At 62.8% G+C, this 17,416-nt stretch overlaps 1 protein-coding gene across 3 annotated transcripts; it reads right to left on the bottom strand.

Annotated features, from left to right (window-relative positions):
• Nucleotides 1-2,593: 2,593 nt before the first annotated feature.
• Nucleotides 2,594-15,892, bottom strand: SCARF2 (scavenger receptor class F member 2). 3 transcript variants are annotated; one of them, XM_024240179.3, is made up of 11 exons: nucleotides 15,566-15,891; nucleotides 9,935-9,993; nucleotides 9,750-9,851; nucleotides 9,023-9,542; nucleotides 8,699-8,917; nucleotides 8,439-8,567; nucleotides 7,696-7,799; nucleotides 7,501-7,618; nucleotides 7,190-7,320; nucleotides 5,415-5,567; nucleotides 2,594-4,298 (listed from the first exon to the last, which is right to left on the bottom strand). In XM_024240179.3, exons 1-11 carry the CDS (start codon nucleotides 15,736-15,738, stop codon nucleotides 3,391-3,393), a joined length of 2,616 nt encoding a protein of 871 aa, XP_024095947.3. In that variant the 5' UTR covers nucleotides 15,739-15,891; the 3' UTR covers nucleotides 2,594-3,390. The 3 variants fall into 3 exon arrangements, with proteins under 3 accessions (XP_024095947.3, XP_024095948.3, XP_063579023.1); XM_024240180.3 differs by having other exon boundaries at nucleotides 7,190-7,305; XM_063722953.1 differs by lacking the exons at nucleotides 7,190-7,320; nucleotides 7,501-7,618 and having other exon boundaries at nucleotides 15,566-15,892.
• Nucleotides 15,893-17,416: the final 1,524 nt, after the last annotated feature.

Raw genomic sequence — 17,416 nt, 5'->3', positions numbered from 1 at the left:
AATTATTTGTATTTTTAGTGGAGACAGGGTTTCACCATGTTGGCCAGGCTGGTCTTGAACTCCTGACCTCAAGTGAACCGCCTGCCTCGTCCTCCTAAAGTGGTAAAATTACAGGCGTGAGCCACCGTGCCTGGCCGCACGTGTATTTTGTATGATATATATCTGCTTCTGACTTTGGTGAAGGGTGTGTGTCGCAAGGTTGTGTCTATCTTGTAGTTTCTTTGTGGCCTGTGGTGTGTGTGCTGCAATGAGTCTCTGTCTTGGTGTTTCTGTGTCTGGTGATACATGTTGTATGTTGCAGAGTGAGTCTTTTTTTCCATTTTTATGTGTGTGGTGTGGGGTGAGTGTCCTCCATAATAGTGGGCTGGCTGTGTGTGTGTTGCAGCGCGTCTGCCTCTGTGAGCGGTGGGTTGTGTGTGTGTGTTGGAGAGTGAGTGTTTCTATCTGGTGGAATGTCGTGTGTGTGTGTGTTGGCAGGTGAGTGGCTGTGTTCCTCTGGGCCCAGTGCTGTGTGGGCGTCTGTTGCAGTGTGTGTGCTGTCTCTGTGTTTCTGGGATTCTGCTGGCTTTGTGTGTGCATGTCTGCATTTCAGGCTGTGTGTCTGTGTTGGTGTTTCTGAATCTAGAGGAGCGTGCATGTGGCGTAGGGTTAGTGTCTACAGGCCTGTGTGTGCCGTGGGCTGCGTCTGCCTGAAACCAGGCTGGGCCTGGTCCCCACATTCCCCCCACTCCTTTGTGCTCTGTGCTACAAAAAATATTTGCGTTTTCCACGACTCATAATTTTTCCTCCTCAATCGCTACCAGATGTGGGTCCTGTGGTCCCCATCCCCATGGCAACGGAGGTTCCAGCAGCCGCGGTTCCCTTCTGTGGCGCCTGCCCTGGGAGCTGGCACTGCTGTGAGCCCCGAGGGGGTGGGGAGAAGCGAGTGGTGGGAGGCAGGAGGCTGGAGGGGTCCCAGCAGCTCCCTTCCCAGCAGCCACTGGGACCCTCCTGGGGGGAAGGGAAGGCTGGTGGTAGGTGGGGGGTCCCCTGTTTTGTGATGCACCCACAGGTAGAGTCTTCGACACCTAGGGGGCTTCCCAGGGAAGGGCAAGGAGAGGTTCCCAGAAAGGCCTGGTCACTGGGATATCCCTGTTCTCTCCAAATCGTGCTGGTCCAGGCTGGGGGAGGAGAAATAGCAAGAGCTGAGGGCTTGGGGGTTCGGGAAACAGCGGTGTGGCATCCTCATCGTTCTGGGGGGTGGGCACCGCCTAGGCAAGAATGTGGTCTGAGCCCCCGCACTGCCCACCCCTCACCCACACGCAGGCACTGCCCTGCCCTCGCCAAGCCCGGCTGGGCATCTGCCCTCTTGGCCTTAACCCCAGCAGCCCACATGGCACAGTGCCCAAACGGAGCAGAGGCTTTCCAGCCACAGGGCCATGGCTAGGAGGGTGCCCAGCTGGCTCCAGGGAAGCAGTGTGGCCCAGAGGCAGGGATCCCGCATTCCACGTGCTGCCTGACTGTGTCCTGCCAGCTGCTCTGGACGGCCAACCCAGGGCAGGACGCAGTCTCCACTCAGATGGCTGGGCCTTCTGAGATGGGTGACCCCTCTGAGATGGTGACCAAAGTTGACCTCAGTGGGGCATCTGGCCAGAGGATGAGAGTGTGGCCAGGACGAGAGCCCCAAGTTGCCAGGGTGAGACCAATGAGTGCTGTGTGGCGGCTGCAGGGTGATCGGAAGATCCTGGCAGCAGGGGAAGACTTTGAGCTGGGCATCAAAAGATGAAATGCAGGAGAACAGGAAGAGGCCTGCCGGGCAGAGGCAGGAGGCCGGAGGAGAACAGGCAGGCAGGAGCTAGGGGAACTTAGTGTGGGGACAGCAGGGGCCATGGAAGGTGAGGGTCTGCGGCTTAGGAGGGTCACTTAGGAGGCCTACCCGGGAGGGTAGGCGGGTCAGGAGCAGCGAGGCCGTAGGGCACAGATGGTCACAGATAGACGGCCAGGCAGCAGGGTCTGGCTTGGGGGCGGGGGATCTGCGCCGGGCGCTCCCTCCGTCTCCCTCAACCTCCCGCAGTAGCAGGCGGGGCTGGCAGGCAGGAGAGTTTCCGGCTGAGGACAAGGAAGCCGTTGAGGCAGACAGCAGGGCTCTGTGCAGCAGGAGACCGGCTTGTTTGTGCTGGAGGAGGCCCGGCTGGAATAAGCGCCCGCGGCCCCCTGGCCTCAGCCTCTGCACCCCCCGCAAGCTGCCACCAACAGCTCTGAGGCCCAAGTTTAACAGCAGCGGCCAGGGGAAAAGGCCGGGATCCGAGGCAGGCCCATCGCCTGTCCCTTTCAGTCAGGGACTCTGCCTAATCTGCCCCCACCCAGCCTTCCTCCCCGTGACCAGTCCAGAATGGGGCAGGCCGGATTGGGGCCGCATAAACTTGATAAACAAACGAAGCATGTGGGTTGACACAGCCCACTTCCACCATGTCCCGGGAGACCCACGCCTGGGCTCCAGGGCTCCCCGCTGAGATAAGGGGTGGGGGAGAGTGCAGGACAGGTCGTCACACAAAGAAATTACTTCTGGGGGGCATCTTTGGCCGAAGCCTGCAAACAGGAAGTGATCAGAGCATGAGGGGAAAGGCATTTTATTAAGAAAGCTTTGGCCAAGCCCCCGCCGGGAGGAGCCCATCCTGGGGCACCGGCCGGAGGGGGGGGGGGAGCAGCCCTGCTGGGGGCCTATAAATACATCTCCTCAGGCCACTAGAGTCGCCCCTGGAGGTCCCGCGGCGTGTGGGGCAGTGGGAGGCCATCAAAACCAGCTGACAGCTGAGGGGCCGGGGCTCAGGGCGCCAGGGAAGGGAAGGGGTGGGACGGACTAAGCCCCTGAGGAGCGGAGACCAGCCCTCCTCCCCAGGCTGGGGTCAACCAGATGCCCGGGAGCCCAGCCAGTGGAAGTAGCCCCAGGCTCTATTGGGACGGCCAAGGGAGGGAGCCTCCAGCCAGAGGCACCAGGCCCTAGCGGGGGAGAGGCAGCCTGGGCAGAAGTGCTTCTGGCTGCAACCAATGAGAAGGTAGCCCTAACCAAGTCCACTCGTGGCCAGTAAGAGGCGGTCTTTAAGCGGAACCCTCCCATCTTTGGCCAATGAGACGCGGCCTGGTCGGAGCGTTCCATAACTCGGCCAATGGGGAGGGAGTCGCCCGCTAAGCGCCTGTCAGGCCTCGACCAACGAGATGGGCCCTTCCCGCCAGAGCACACTGCTCCAATCCAGGAGCGGCTGCAGGACCTGAGCCAATGAGACGCAACCTCCGCTAGCCGCGCGGTGCTCTGCCAATAGGAGGCCGCCCGTGCCCAGTCGCGTGGGAGGAGTGGGGTGGCAGGCGGCGCTGCGAAGCTGAGGGAGCTGAGCGCTGATGAGCCACAGCCTGCTACAGGGTGGGCGCGCCCGCCCTGCCCAGCTCGCCCGCCGCCTCCCGGCTCTTCTTGCGCGGCGGCTTCTGGATGGGGGTCTTCTTCCGGGGGGTCTCAGGCGCGGGCAAGTCGGTCGCCGCCTTCTCAGGCCCCAGGGTTTCGGTCGCTGGGGGCGCGCGGGCGGGCGAGGCTGGCGGCACGGAGCGCTTGGCTTTCTGTGGGGGCGCCGGCTTTTCCCTGGGGCCCTGCGCGCCCAGGGCCCCCTCGGCGCGGCCCAGGCTGCGAGTCTTGCCGCGCAGCTCAGCGGCCAACATGGAGGCAGCCTCGGGCGCGCTTCGCGGGGGACCGCCGGCGTCCGTGGGCTCCAAGAGGCCGGGGCCACGGCCCCGCGCTCGGGCCCTGGGCGGCGAGGGCGCAGCGAGGGCCGTCGCCTCCTCGGGCAGCCCGGGGGGCCGCGGCGTTGGGTCGCGGGTCCGGGGGCTGCCGTGTTCGACCGGCTGCGCCGATTTGTCGCTGGGCGTCCGTTTCCTCTTGCTGGGGCTGGGCGCGGCCTCGGCGCCTGGCGGCGGTGGTGAGGGCGCACCGCCAGCTGCAGCGGCGCTGTGCTTGCCGTGAATCCAGGACACCTTAGGCTTGGTGGCGGGGTCAGGTGGCGGCGGTTTCCTGCGCTCGGGCGATGGCGACAGCGACAGGCCCCCAACCTCGCCCCGGGCCCGGGCCGGCCGGGCCTCGCGTCGGGCCACGCGCGCGTACAGAGCCCCGCCGGGCCCCTCCACGCTGGACGCCGACCGCTCGCTGTCGGAGGACACGGGGAGGGGCATCGCCTCCTCAGCGGACGCTGGCGTGGTCAAGGGCACGGGGGACGGCGCCGGCGCCTCGGCAGGGACAGTAGGGACTTCGGGGTCCCGGCTCTCCGCTGGTGCCTCTGGCAAGGGAAGAGCAGGGCGGTCACAGCCTTCAGGAATATCTTTAGGGGCTCCAACCTCCAGGTGCAAACCTTCGCCTTTCCTCCTCTACCCACGCCCGTGGCACTGTGTTACCCTGGCATCTAGACGTGCCTGGCACAGAGCACCAACCACACATGTGTAGTTCAGAGCCTCAGGCTATGCGGCTGACTCTGAACTCGGGCTGTGCGAGGAGTGATGGGCGCATTCCCGCGACTGAAGCCCAACCTTGGCCTGGCCTGGCAGCCCTGCCCTGACACCCCTCCAGCCTTGGGCGCCTGCATCATCGAATTTGAGGCTAGAACATCTCCACAGGGGTTCCATTATCCTTCTTTAAGAGAGAAGGCTTCTAGCCGGGCGCGGTGGCTCACGCCTGTAATCCCAGCACTTTGGGAGGCTGAGGTTACCTGAGGTCAGGAGTTTGAGACCAGCCTGGCCAACATGGTGAAACCCCGTCTCTACTAAAAATACAAAAATTAGCTGGGCGTGGTGGTGGGCGCCTGTAATCCCAGCTACTCGGGAGGCTGAGGCAGGAGAATTGCTTGAACCCAGGAGGCAGAGGTTGCAGTGACTGGAGATCATGCCACTGCACTCCAGCCTGGGTGACAGAGCCAGACTCCGTCTCAAAAAAAAAAAAAAAAAAAAGAGCGATAAGGCTTCTGAGGCTCCGAGTTGGTCACCTGCCCGTGGCAGCTGGGGGCACGGTCAAGGGAGGAGACAGGGCAGAATCCCAGCCTGTCAGGCTCCTTTCTGCTATCTGTGGATCCAAGGCTGTGGATCCAGCCCCCATACTCTGTGGATCCCTTCCTCCTGTCTCCTCTGCCACCTCCTACCTAAGCCCGGAAACCTCTCTGCCTACTTTCCCCCAGAAGCAACCCTGGGCTGTGGCCTACCCATCTCCCCACACCCGTCTCCAGTACTGAACAGCAGAGTCCAGCTCTATGGCCTCAGCTCTGTGGCCAACCCTCAGGTACCAGCATGGCCAAGCCCTTCCTCTCCATGCTGTCTGCCCCTCTCCTGTGTCCTGCCCAGAACACAGCTTTTCCATGGGAACATTTCACTGGGCTGGAGTGATGCCCAGGCAGGGCCTTACTTACCCTCATGGGGTACACAGTACACAGGGCCTTCGTCAGTGGTGTCAAACGAGGAGAAGGAGGCCCGAGAGGACCAGGATGGTGAGGGCTGCTCCAGCCCTGAGGGTGGCTCCAGGAAACTGCAGTTGAGTGTGTTATCCAGGTCGTGGTGGGCCACTGGGGAAGGATAAGGCAGAGCTGCCAGGGGTCCACTCTGCCCCAGCCGGTGCCCTCATTAGCCCCTGCTGTGACAAATGTTGATGGGGTGACCAAGACTAGCCCTACTCTTGGACTGCAGGGGGCACAGGCAACTCAACAGGTACAGTGACACTGGGCCAGGACTGGAGAATGGATAGAGGTGAACCCAGAAAAGAAACATGGGCACAACATGTGTTAAGGTGCAAGGCAAGTGTGTGCAGCCAGGGAGCTGGAAAAGGTTGGGCTGACATGTTGAGAAAAGGCCAGAAAGGTGGGAGACGGCGCTGAAGAAGACATCTGGCTGGGACAGGCCACCAAGGCCTCCAAGCTCTGTTTTAGGCCCTGCCTTGTGCGACTCAGGGAGCCTTGGAGCACTTCTGAGCCCAAATGTGCAGTGGCAGGGCTACCCTTTGGCTCAGCCCATCTCAGCAAGCTGCACCCTAGGCCTGGCCTCCAGAGATGCAGACCCCACAACAGGGGGCCCCAGAAGCTGGCTAGCCTGGCCTCCATTCCACAGAAGGATGTGGGGTCCACTCCCCACACCTATGTCCCCAGATGCCATGCTACTAGGTGGGCCAAGGGGTTTTCTCTCTCTCTTGCTTGCTTGCTTTTTCTTTTCTTTCAACAGTTTTGGGGTTTCTCCTCCCTCCCTCACTTCCTTCTCTTTCTTCTCTCCTCTTCTCTTCTCTTTTCTTTTCTTGACAGTTTTGCTCTTGTTGCCCAGGCTGGAGTGCAATGGTGCGATCTGGGCTCACTGCAACCTCTGCCTCCCAGGTTCAAGCGATTCTCTTGCCTCAGCCTCCGGAGTAGCTGGGATTACAAGCATGCGCCACCACACCCGGCTACTTTTGTATTTTTAGTAGAGACCGGGTTTCTCCATGTTGGTCAGGCTGGTCTTGAACTCCCGGCCTCAGGTGATCCACCTGCCTCGGCCTCCCAAAGTGCTGAGATTACAGGCGTGAGCCACCATGCCCGGCTTGGCTAAGGAGTTTTCTCAGCTGTTTCCTTCATCTCCCAAGAGTCTGAGCCCCCTTCCCCTCCATCTTTAGAAATAAGTGGGAAAGAGAGGAAGAGAGGGTCCACCCAGGTGCGATTCAGCATGGAGAGAAGAGGCACACCCCACCCCCCCATCCTGTTAGTGGGTGGGGACCAGCCTGCCCACTTTCCAGGAGGATCTCTGGGTACTGCTGGGGATGTAGGCAGGAGGGCAGGTCCTCTCCGTGGGGCAGGGCACTCCCGTGCCCACGCATTCCCCCAGCAGCTCTGGCCGGGATATACAGCATTCTCCTACAGACTGGGGGAGTCTGCGGGACCCAGATGTCCACACACCCCTGATGCGATCACTCTCAGGGCCAACGCTTCTGACGTATGCCCACATCAGCCGGCGCACCTAGGATTCCTGCCTTCCTACCTGGCCTCGCCCTCAGCAGCTGCCACACACCTCTTACCTTCCCTCTGGTCGCACTTCCTCGCGCCCACGCACATCAACACTCAAGGTCCCCCATTTCCTCACTGAGATCTGGACCCCCTCACACCCATTTCCCAGCAGCTTCCTGCGTTTAGACGTGTTTCTCCGAGATACCCCGCGCTGTCATCCTTACCTACGACTTTGGGTAGTTTCTGCCTCCGGAGCGGGATCCGGGGCAGCTTCATGCTGATGCGACTGAAGCGCCCGCATAGTCTGTGCGGCGCCTTCTTCCTCCCAAGCGAAAGCTCCCTGCGGGGGCGGGGTCTGAGCGGAGGGGCGGGGCCGGGGCGGGGCCCAGAGGCGATTAGATCTCGGCCGGAGCCGAGCACAGAACGGGCGGGGCCACGTCCGGGGCGGGGGCGGGGAAGGGTTGGATCTGGGTCCGGTGGCACCCAGAGGGTGCGGCCTGAACCCAAGCGAAAGCGGGGCAGCATCTGGGCTCACCGGCGCGCAGGGTCCTTGCCGCGGCAAGCGCAGCAGCAGCCGAGCAGCGAGAGCAGCAGGCAGACGAGCAGGACGAGCAGCGCGCCCGCGCCCATCACGCCCTTGCGCTGGTTGGTCTCTGTAGGGGGTTATGAGGGTCAGCGCGGTTTCTAGTAGCCCCTGCATTCCTTAATGGGACGCCCCTCATCCACTTACCCAGGTGGCAGGCACCAGTGACCGGGTCGCATGAATCCTCGTGGCAGCTGCAGGCCTGAGCACAGTCCGCGCCGTGGAGTCCGGGCGGGCACGTCACGTTACAGCTGCATAGGGACATAGGGTCATAGGGCACGTCACGTTACAGGGACATAGGGTCAAGGCAGGCCGCAGCCGCCCCCCTAGGATGCCCCCTACCCTCACCCCTCACCCGTGGCCAGGGCCCAGGGTCCAGGGTCCCAGAACCGGGCTCTCTCGCGCTCCATTCGTCGTCTAGGGATTGAAGCCCCGCCCCGCTCGTGGCACATATTGGGTAGTGGATGTTTTGAAAACGAATGTTGCACACCACCAGTGGGGGGGCCTGGGGGATAGGACCCGTGGTGGCCGCGCCACAGCGCCCACTGCTGGGGCTGACTCGGGTAGGAGGGGCTGCTGAACCAGACCCTTGGCTGTAAGTGGAGGTCCCTGGTCCTTCTATACCAACTCGGGGTCACCTCAAGAGCCTACTGACACAGGCTGGACTGGTCACCAGATCCTGCGCTGAACGTGAGCTCCCCGACATCCGGGCAGGAAACTGCCCCCAAAAGAGCCTACTGTCACCCCCTAGCTGGGGTAAGGGACCAAGGCTGAGGTGATAACCCAGCTCAGGGTGGAGAGGCCACCTCGTCGGCCTCTGGGGTCTGGCTGGACTCCCCTCTGTGGCAGGTAACAAGTCCCCAACACCCTCCCCGTCCCGGGGCACTCACTGGGGCCCTTGGACGCCAGGGCTGCACAGGCAGCGCCCCGACTGGAAGTCGCAGTGTCCGCTGCCGCAGTCCGCGCACACGAAGGCGCAGTCCTCGCCGTAAGTGCCATTGCTACACTTGGTCTCGCACCTTGGAAAGAGGGGAGGAGGCGTCAGCAGAAATGGAGGCAAACGGACTACAGCGCCCTGGACAGAGGGGCCTTCGTTAGGGAGGCAGGGCGGGGGACTGCGTGTCTGGGCCGACGCAGGCAGGCTGCTCACCGGTCGCCGATCCAGCCCGCGTTGCAGCGCGTACACTTGCCGGTGACATGGTTACAGGCATGCCCGTCGCGGCACGGCGGACAGCGGTGGCTGCAGCCCTCGCCATAGAAACCGGTGGCGCAAGGCTGGTCGCACTTGGTTCCGTTCCAGCCGGGCTCGCACGTCAAGCAGCGGCCCTCGGCCACCGTGCACGGCTGCTGGCCCTTGCACTGGCCACACCTGGGGGAGGGGTCGGAGGCTAGGGAAGGCTGGGACCCGCCTCAGCCCTGCCCCCATCGGCGGCCCGCCCTTCCACCTCCTCCCTGGCCGAGAGACCGCGCTTACCGGCGGCGACAGCCCAAGCCGTAGAAGCCGGCGGGGCACGGCTCGCGACAGTACTTGCCGCGGTAGCCCGGCTCGCAGGCACACGTGCCGTCCACAGGGTGGCAGCGGCCGCGGAAGCACTGGCAGTAGCGATCGCAGCGCGCGCCGAACGTACGCTCGCGGCACTGACAGCGGCCGCTCTGCTGCTCGCAGGGAGACGAGTTGCAGGCGCACTGGTTGTTGCAGCTGCGGCCCCACCAGCCTGCGTGGCACAGGCAGGCGCCGGTCTGTGGGTCGCAGCGCGACGTGGCGCTGCAGTAGCACGCGCTGGCGCACTGCGCGCCCCACCAGCCGGGCTCACAGCGGCACGCGCCGCTCCGCGGGTGGCACGTGCCGTGCTGGCACTGGCACGCATGCTCGCAGCGCGCGCCCCAGCGCCGCGCGTGACAAGTACACTGGCCTGTCACGTCCTCGCACTGCCCGTGTGGGTGGCAGCTACACAGCTCCTTGCAGTCGGGGCCCCAGAACTGGCGCGGGCACTCTGCAGGGGAGGAGCGGAGGGGGTGGAAGACCCCGGTGCTTGAGTAGGTGCCCCCAGCCAGCCGGAACCTGCCCGCGTCCCGCACTCCAGCCGCCACCTCTGGGGACCCGCCCCGAAGGCGGATCCGACCCCGCCCCACCTTGGATCCCGCCCCATCTCTCCAGGATTCCGCCCCACCGACCAATACTGGCCCGACCCCACGCTCACTGGTGTCGCAGTTGGCACCGAAGTAGCCGTGGCGGCAGCGGCACTCGCCAGGCCTCACGCACACCTCGTTCTCCGAGCACGTGGAGTTGCCTTCGCACACCGCTGTGGACGAGACAGGCCAGAGCTGCTGCGCGTCCTAGCCTCGCCCCCGCCCCCGCCCCAGGTCCCCGGGATGACCCACTCACCAATCCCACACTCGTCCCCTTGCTGCCTCCAGCCAGCGCAGCACGTGGGTACCTGGGAGCTGCGAGCAGAGGGAGGACATCTGAGCCCCATGCCCCTCCCCCAGCCCCCATCTGCTCCGGGCTCCTCGGTAGCCTCCGCACAGCCTCCCTGCCTCTGCAGTTGCGCTCCTGTCCTAGGGGGGTGGTTAATGAGGTCCTGCCAGGCAATGCTGTCTGGCGGTGGAGGATTGCCACAAACAGACCTGACCGCCAAGAACTTTCCAGCCCAGAACCCCCACCCCATCTCACCTAACTCCTTTGTGTCCTCCTCCCACAGCCATTAGGCCTGAGAAAAGTGGCCTTGGAGTCCCAGGAAGAACAGCAGTGAGGGAGCAGCCAGGGAGAGGACCATGGGCCTCAGGTCCTGCCCAAACTTGAGGGTCTAGGGCATCCCTCCAAGTGGAAGGCCCAGCCTAATGCGTGTCATGGATCCAGATGTGATGTGACATGATGAGGACAGCACTAGGACTAGCTGGGCCACAAGGACACACCTAGATGCCCAGTTGGGGTTGAGCTCCAGTGGGGAGGGGCAGCCTCTGGACAGGTGGATGGGGGGGTGGTATGTAGACAAGTGAGGTGACCACTTGGCAGAGGGGCTTCTGGAGGGAGGTGGGGTGAGGCCCACCCAGCCACTAGGGAGGGAGTAGGCACACCGGGAGTCCTCCATGTGCAGGAGGAAAGTCAAACTGTGGCAAAAGGGCTCAGGGACCAGGGTGGAGTAGGAGCTACTAGAGCATCTGTTTATGCCTTTGTTGTTGGTTTTGAAACAGTCTCGCTCTGTTGCCCAGGCTGAAGTGCAGTGGCATGATCTTGGCTCACTGCAACTTCCACCTCCCAGGTTCAAGCAATTCTCCTGCCTCAAACCTCCCAAGTAGCTGCGATTACAGGTGTGTGCCACCACACATGGCTAATTTTTGTATTTTTAGTAGAGATGGGGTTTCGCCATGTTGGCCAGGCTGGTTTTGAACTCTGACCTCAGGTGATCTGCCCACCTCGGCCTCCCAAAGTGCTGGGATTACAGGCATGAGCCAGCGTGCCCAGCCTGTTTATGCTGATTGTCTTCCTCTTGTTCCATTTGATTTGACTTTACAGAGTACACAATGCTACCGCAGCACTTCAGGAGAGCACAACCTCTAAAACCTTGGGTGGATGGGGTGTGTGAGCACAAAGGTTTGGAGGCCCTGCCTGAGTGAAGCCGTGATGGCTAGAGAGGGTTCGAAGGGGATGAGCTGGGGTTAGCCCACATTCAGGGGCAGAGGAGGCTGAGAAGGAAGAGCCAGCAAGGCTGCAGGATCCTAGGGTCCCAGCCGACCCAGAACTTCGTCTCGATCCTAAAGGCACATAACAGCCATTCGCACTTTAGAGAAAAGGAGCACGCTTCTTCACAAGCAGGCTTGGATTCAGTATCTGAATCTAGAACCGGAATATGGTGGTGGAGGGAGTTTGGGAGGAAGCCTGAAGACCCTAGCAGGATGGGATAGACTGGCCCCACACCACGCATTTCTGGTTAGTACGTGCCTGGCATGCTCCTGCCCAGGCTTCAGAGGATGCCCCAACCATTCCCCAGCTAGACAGAATTCCACCGCCTGCACAGAGCACCTAGGCCTCGAGGCCCCTCCTCCTGAACAAGGCTTGGTTCTCCTTCAGGCCAAAGATGGGACCTGGCGAACAGGACCATAAAATCCCAAACTTTGGGGAACTGGTCCAGTGTATTTTCCACAAATAAAACTAGAAACCAGAGACAGGAATACAAAGGCCTGGCTTTTCCTGGCCCCTGCCCCCACTGTCTCCATCCACCCAGCCCTGACCCAGGGAGCACCAAGGTGCCCATCTGCAGGGAGACCCAGGTCTGCTGGCCATCACCCACCCACTTGTGTCTGCTTCTGAACCATGTTCACTGGATGGAGAGCCTCTGCAGGTGTCCCTCCTGTGGGAAGCTTTGCCAGGTGGCCTGCTGGAATTGCCCCGGAAGCACTAACCCCCCTTCTGCCCTGGACATGAGGCTCTGTGGCTAGGACCCTAGTTTTTAGGGCCACACTCAGCTGGGTTTGATGTCTGGGTTTGCCACTTGCTGTGTGACCTCAGGCATGCAGCTTAAGCTCTTTGAGCTTCAGGCTCCTTAACTATATAGTAGGCCTCTACTGTAGGAAGATTAAGAGAGCCAAGATGTTTTTAGCCGGGCGTGCTGGCATGTACCTACAATCCTAGCTACTCAGGAAGCTGAGGCAAGAGGATCACTTGAGCCCAAGGAGTTTGAGGCTGCAGTGAGCTGTGATGGCACCACTGCTCTCCAGCCTGGGCAACAGAGTGAAACCCTGTCTCAAAAAGAGAGATAGAGATAGGAGAGAGAGAGAGAAAGACAGACAGAGAGAGAGAGTGCACGCCAAGACCTATGAAGTGGTTTGGCACATACTAAGCACAAAGGATCCTGAGGGCAGGCTGCAGTGCACTCGGTCATTCCTGGCTTAGTGGGCACCCAGGCCTAAGCCCAGCAGAGCTAATGCCCACCAGCAGGACAGAGTCCATTTGGGTTCACTGAGAACCAGATGCTTTCCTTCTTGGAAGGGCTGGCAGAAAAGGCCAGGTGGTGGTGGCAAGCCCACTCTCTGAAGATCTTACAAAGACGGGTGGGGAAAGATGGCCTGCTGCAGGGCCACTCCCACGCTTGCCCTGTAAGTCGGCAAGACCCTGAGGAGCCAGGCCATAGGCTGGGCCCAGGCCCCTCAGCAAGCAAGATATGCCATAGGCTTCTCCCTCGTAGAGCATTAGTTCTGTGATTCAAACCCACTGTGAGCTCTCGCATCTTCAAGTTGGTTTATGGTGTCCACACCTGTCCATGTTCTCCCCCAAATCCAGGCAGAAAAGCTTCTCTGCCTGCCACACCCTTCAGACCCCACACCTGCCCGACCCTCCTCCTGCCCCGCCTGGACACCTCTCCTCTGGTTTCTGTCCCCATCCTCTTCTGCCCACACTAGCTCCCTTGGGAAGCTCACTGAACACTGACAACACCTTGGACCCTCCAGCAGGGCTCTCCCCGTCAATGCTAGACTTGCAAATCCAACTGCCCAATAGATGATGTCACCAGAGGGAGAGCTCATGGGCCTCATGCTCAAGCAGCCCAAACCTGAACTCTTGACCTCCTTGCACCCTGAGTCTTCCCTGTCTCAGATAACCCTGCCTGTCCTTTCAGGCTGGGAGGCTGAGACCTGGAGAAGCATCTCTGACTCTTCTTTCTTATCTACACCAGATCCATTGAGAAAAAAGATGCTGAGCTCTAGCTTCTAAACGACATCTAAAATGGGACCACTTCCTCCTTCCCTATCCCAGCCTTGTGAGAGCCACCCTCCATCTCCCTGGCTTTTTGTAACTGGCCCCAGCTTCCACCCCCTGCCCCCCAGGGTGTGAAGTGTTTGCCACCTGGCAGCCAATCCTGGTCAGATCCCACCCTTTCTCTGTGCAAAGCTCCCAAGAGTCCCCATGGTGCTCAGAGGAAAAGCCCAAGTCTTCTGAGCAGTGGCAGCCCACGGTGGCCTGCCCACCCTCACTCTCTGGCAGCTCCTCCGCCAGCCCCTCCTGGACTCTGCCCAGCCTCCTGGATCCTTCCTGTACTTCCACAGGCCCTCTGCCTTGGGAACCTTGCCCCAGACACCCACAGGGCCTCCGTGCTCTTCTGCAGGCCTGTGCTCACTCACCACCTTCTCAGTGGGTCTCCCCAGAACACCCTAAAGGAAACAGCACTCCCCAACTCAACACCTCCCAGCTCTTGCTAGATGTCTAGACACACTTGCTTTTCTGGACTGTATGTCTCCTCTGCTACAGGGTCAGGGTCTCCACCGCAGCTTCCCTACACCAATACAGGCCTGGCACAGTGTAGGTGCATAGGATTTTACTGGCTCTGCACTCTCCTCTCCCCATCCTCCTGCCTCCCAGGAAAGGGAAGGGCTGATGGAAGCCTTGCAAGACGTGGGAGGACAACAAAGACATGACCCAGACCCCAGGTGGGCAGTGCCCAGAGTGGCTGTCCTTCCCATCGACCCTTGCCACTCATGACCACAGCGATCCCCACTTAGCCCCATGAGGGGGTTGTGATCACTAATCCCATTTTACAGAGATGGAGACAGGCCCAGAGAGGTCAAATGACTTGCCCAGGTCCACACAGCTGGGTAGGGGCGGCACCAGGATGGGAACCCAAACCCAGGCTCGGTTCCCGGAGCAGACGCCTCCTGGGAGGTCTGCAGACAAGGGGAGCGGGAGCAAAGGGCTCTCAGGCTCCGGAGAGCTAGAGCCTGGCACCGGACCCCCATTCCTGGGCCCGGGCCTGTCGGGGAAAGAGGACTGGAGTGAGTAGACAGAGCCCACGGCGATCGCGCCCTCCCCCTCTCCAGGCACCGCCCCGCCCGCCGCCGCCGCTGCTGCATTCCTGGGGCCGGGGAGGCCCGGGAGTCGGCGGCGGCGGCATCGATGCGAAGCAGATGGCGGGCCAGGCCGGCCCCCGCCCCGGAGGCGGGGCTCGCAGCGGGGAGGGGTCTGCGCGCCTCGGGACCAGAGTTCGGAAACCCCGCGCGGCCCCCTCGCAGCCCCTTGTCTCCGGCGCCGAGCCCCTGGACTCGGCTTGCCCCGGCTCCGTGGCTCAGGCGCCCCGACGCGACCCAGCTCGGAGCCCGGAGGCCGCCTCTGCGGTTGCCAGCCCGTGCGGCGTCTCCAATCCGCGCCAAGGCGCCCCCACACGCCCGCTCCTCACCCCTGCATGGAGATGCCCTTGACCTTGTGGCCTTTGGCCAGCCCACCGGCTCCCCCGACCCCAGCTCCCAACTCCTGGCGTCCGGGGCTCAGCTCTCTGCCCTGCGAGCAAGCTCCCGGGCTCGCCCCCCCACCGGCCGGGCCTGTCCCCTGTCTGTCCCACACTGGCTTCCCCAGCCGGCGCCCCACCTTTGCGCGGCCCCTTCTTGCACCCAGTATCCCCACCTCGTTGTCGCCAGGGTTCCCACATCCTCCCGTCCCCTGTGCCTGTCATAGTCCTTCCGCCTCCCGCTTCTGGTCCACTTCGAGCGCCGGCTCCTCGACGCTCGCCTGGGTCACTACCCTCCCACCCGCGCCCGCTCTAAGACACGAATCTGTCTTTCCAAGTCTGGCTTGCTCCAGGACCTCCCCGGCTAGCACCGCTCCTCCTCCCCTGACTTTCTTCCTCACTCCCACTCCCGGCTCCAGTCGGACTAGTGCGGGGCTTTAGCACATGCAGTTCCTTTGGCTTGAATGCCCTTCCCCAGCTTTTCCCCGTGGACTTCACAACTCGGCCAAGGGTCCCTTTTTCCAGGTCTTTCCTGACATCCCGGACAACGCGTGTTATCCCCTGGGTGCCCACGGCACTCCGTCCTCCCCTCAGGTGACTTCTCGTCCAGGGTTCCCTGGGATGCACTGTCGTGGCCCATGGCCGAGGCTGGGCCTGGAACGGAGCCGCGCTGGCGAGGGAGCCGAAGGGGCCCACACTTGGCGTAGGGAGGTTCCGGTAGCCCCCTCCCAATGCCCGGCGCCGCCACTCCACTGCCCAGAGCGTCCCTCTCGGCCCCCTCCCCCAGCCAGGCCGGCTCCTACCCGGGAGCACGGCACACGTTGCGGCCGCGAGGGTTCAGTTCCTGAGGCGCCACGGGGTCCGGCAGCATCCAGAGCAGCAGCAGCAGCAGCAGCGACGGCAGCAGCGGTGACGGCGGCCCCCCGGCTCCCCGGCGCCGCGCCGGCCCGGCCCCCTGGCGCCCTGCGCCCTCCATGAGGCGCGGGGCAGGCGCGGGGCGGGCACGGGCGCGGGTGCGGCCGCAGCGAGAGCGGCCGGAAGCGGAGTGCGAGGCCGGGCGGGGGGCGGCAGGAGGGGCGCCGAGCCGGGCAGGAAATTCCACATCGGCTCCCTGATCCCGGGCCAGCCGCGGCCGGCCAGGCGGCAGCGCCCGCCCCGCGCGCCAGACCCCACCCTCCGGCCTAGCCACCGCCCCTCCGCGCAGCCCCCGCCCCCATTCGGCCGCTCGCAAACTTGGGGGCGAACTTGGAGGAGGCCCGCCGAGCACTGGGGGGGAGGGAGGGTCCGCCCGAGGAATCCCCGGTTCCCGCGCCTTTCCCTCCGCTCCCTAGACATCTACCGAAGCAGCCGCCCCTGCGCGCCCACTGCGTAGGCCAGGCCCGGGACGGGAAGGCGGCTCGGGGACACGGACGCGACTCCGCAAGCCCACCCCCGCCCCCAGCGCCTCGGAACCGGCCAAGGGAGTGGGGCCCGCAGACAGCCCAGGTCGAGGCCCGAAAGCCAACTCCACAGCACCCCACCGCGAAGTCCTTGTAGTGCTGGGGTGTGCGGTCAGCTCCCCCTGCGCACTCAGAGCTCGCAAGGGGCGGACCGAGCAAGATGCTTGAGGCCTGTGGTAGACTCGGTCCGGATCCGAGGCCTGGGGGAAGGGGTCTCCGTAGGGACGGATGGGAGAGATACAGAGGAAGTAGAATGACCAGGCTGTGGACTGCGGTAGGAAGTAGAGGTAAAGACAGAAGGAGATCCCCGGGATGGAAACCCTGCAGTCCTAGTTGAGGAGTGAAGGTGGCTGGGGGAGCCTGGGCGGTGGATTCTGCTGGCTGTGGGACTTCCAGGAGAGGCTAGGGCTAGAGAGTGGGAACTCCTGCATCAGGTAAGGTGGGTAACAGCACAGAGCAGAGGGAAGGTGTGGGAAGGGAGCAAGACAGAGGGACAGGCCCTAGGGAGCCAGCGGGGAAGCTGGGCTTGGACTGGGAGGCAGCAGGGTGCGGGTCCCCGGGGGGCAACTGGGGCAGACCGACTCTCAGGCCCAAGCAGCTGGGAAGTTGGGCAGGGAGCACAAATGTCCCGTGTGTAGCCAGGTCCTAGTGAGGATGTTTGTCTTTTGGGGACTTGAGAGCTGGCAGAAGGCCTGAGCAGGGAGAGGGCACCTGCGTTCTTTGGGGAGCAGGCCACATGCGGCCCACAGGCTCACTGAGGGAGGGCAGGCAGACTCTGTCCAGGTGTGGCCAGATAGCCCTGAAGGGTGGGGCTGGAGGAGGGGGCTTGGAGGAGGAGCCACTGAAAGGCCCAAGGACATGGGCATCACCATGCTGGCACAGGCAGAGAGTGGGATGGGGAGGAGCAGGCCCCTCACTCAGCCATGCTGGTGCAGGAGGGAGGTGGGGTGGGCTGAAAGAGAAGTGGAACTAGTGTGGACACGAATGCAACTACCTGGGGACAAATAAACAGGCCAACCACTTCTGGGCAGCTCAGCCTGGGCACAGCCTTGACCTCAGCAGTGCCCTCCCAGTGCTGGGGCCTCTCCCACGGAGGATCCAGATTGCTGCTCCCAATAGAGGCCAGCAGAGGTCCCAGTGGCTGCAAGGTCTGTCCCAGCCCAGCTCCCGGCTTTAGAGGCACTGACCCCTTGGGCTGGAGGGGACACTCACCTC

The sequence above is a fragment of the Pongo abelii genome, chromosome 23 (genome assembly GCF_028885655.2).
Source record: "Pongo abelii isolate AG06213 chromosome 23, NHGRI_mPonAbe1-v2.0_pri, whole genome shotgun sequence".
Classification (NCBI taxonomy): Eukaryota; Metazoa; Chordata; class Mammalia; order Primates; family Hominidae; genus Pongo; species Pongo abelii.
The sequence above is the reverse complement of the archived record's forward strand: the minus strand, read 5'-3'. Positions and strand labels throughout refer to the sequence as shown.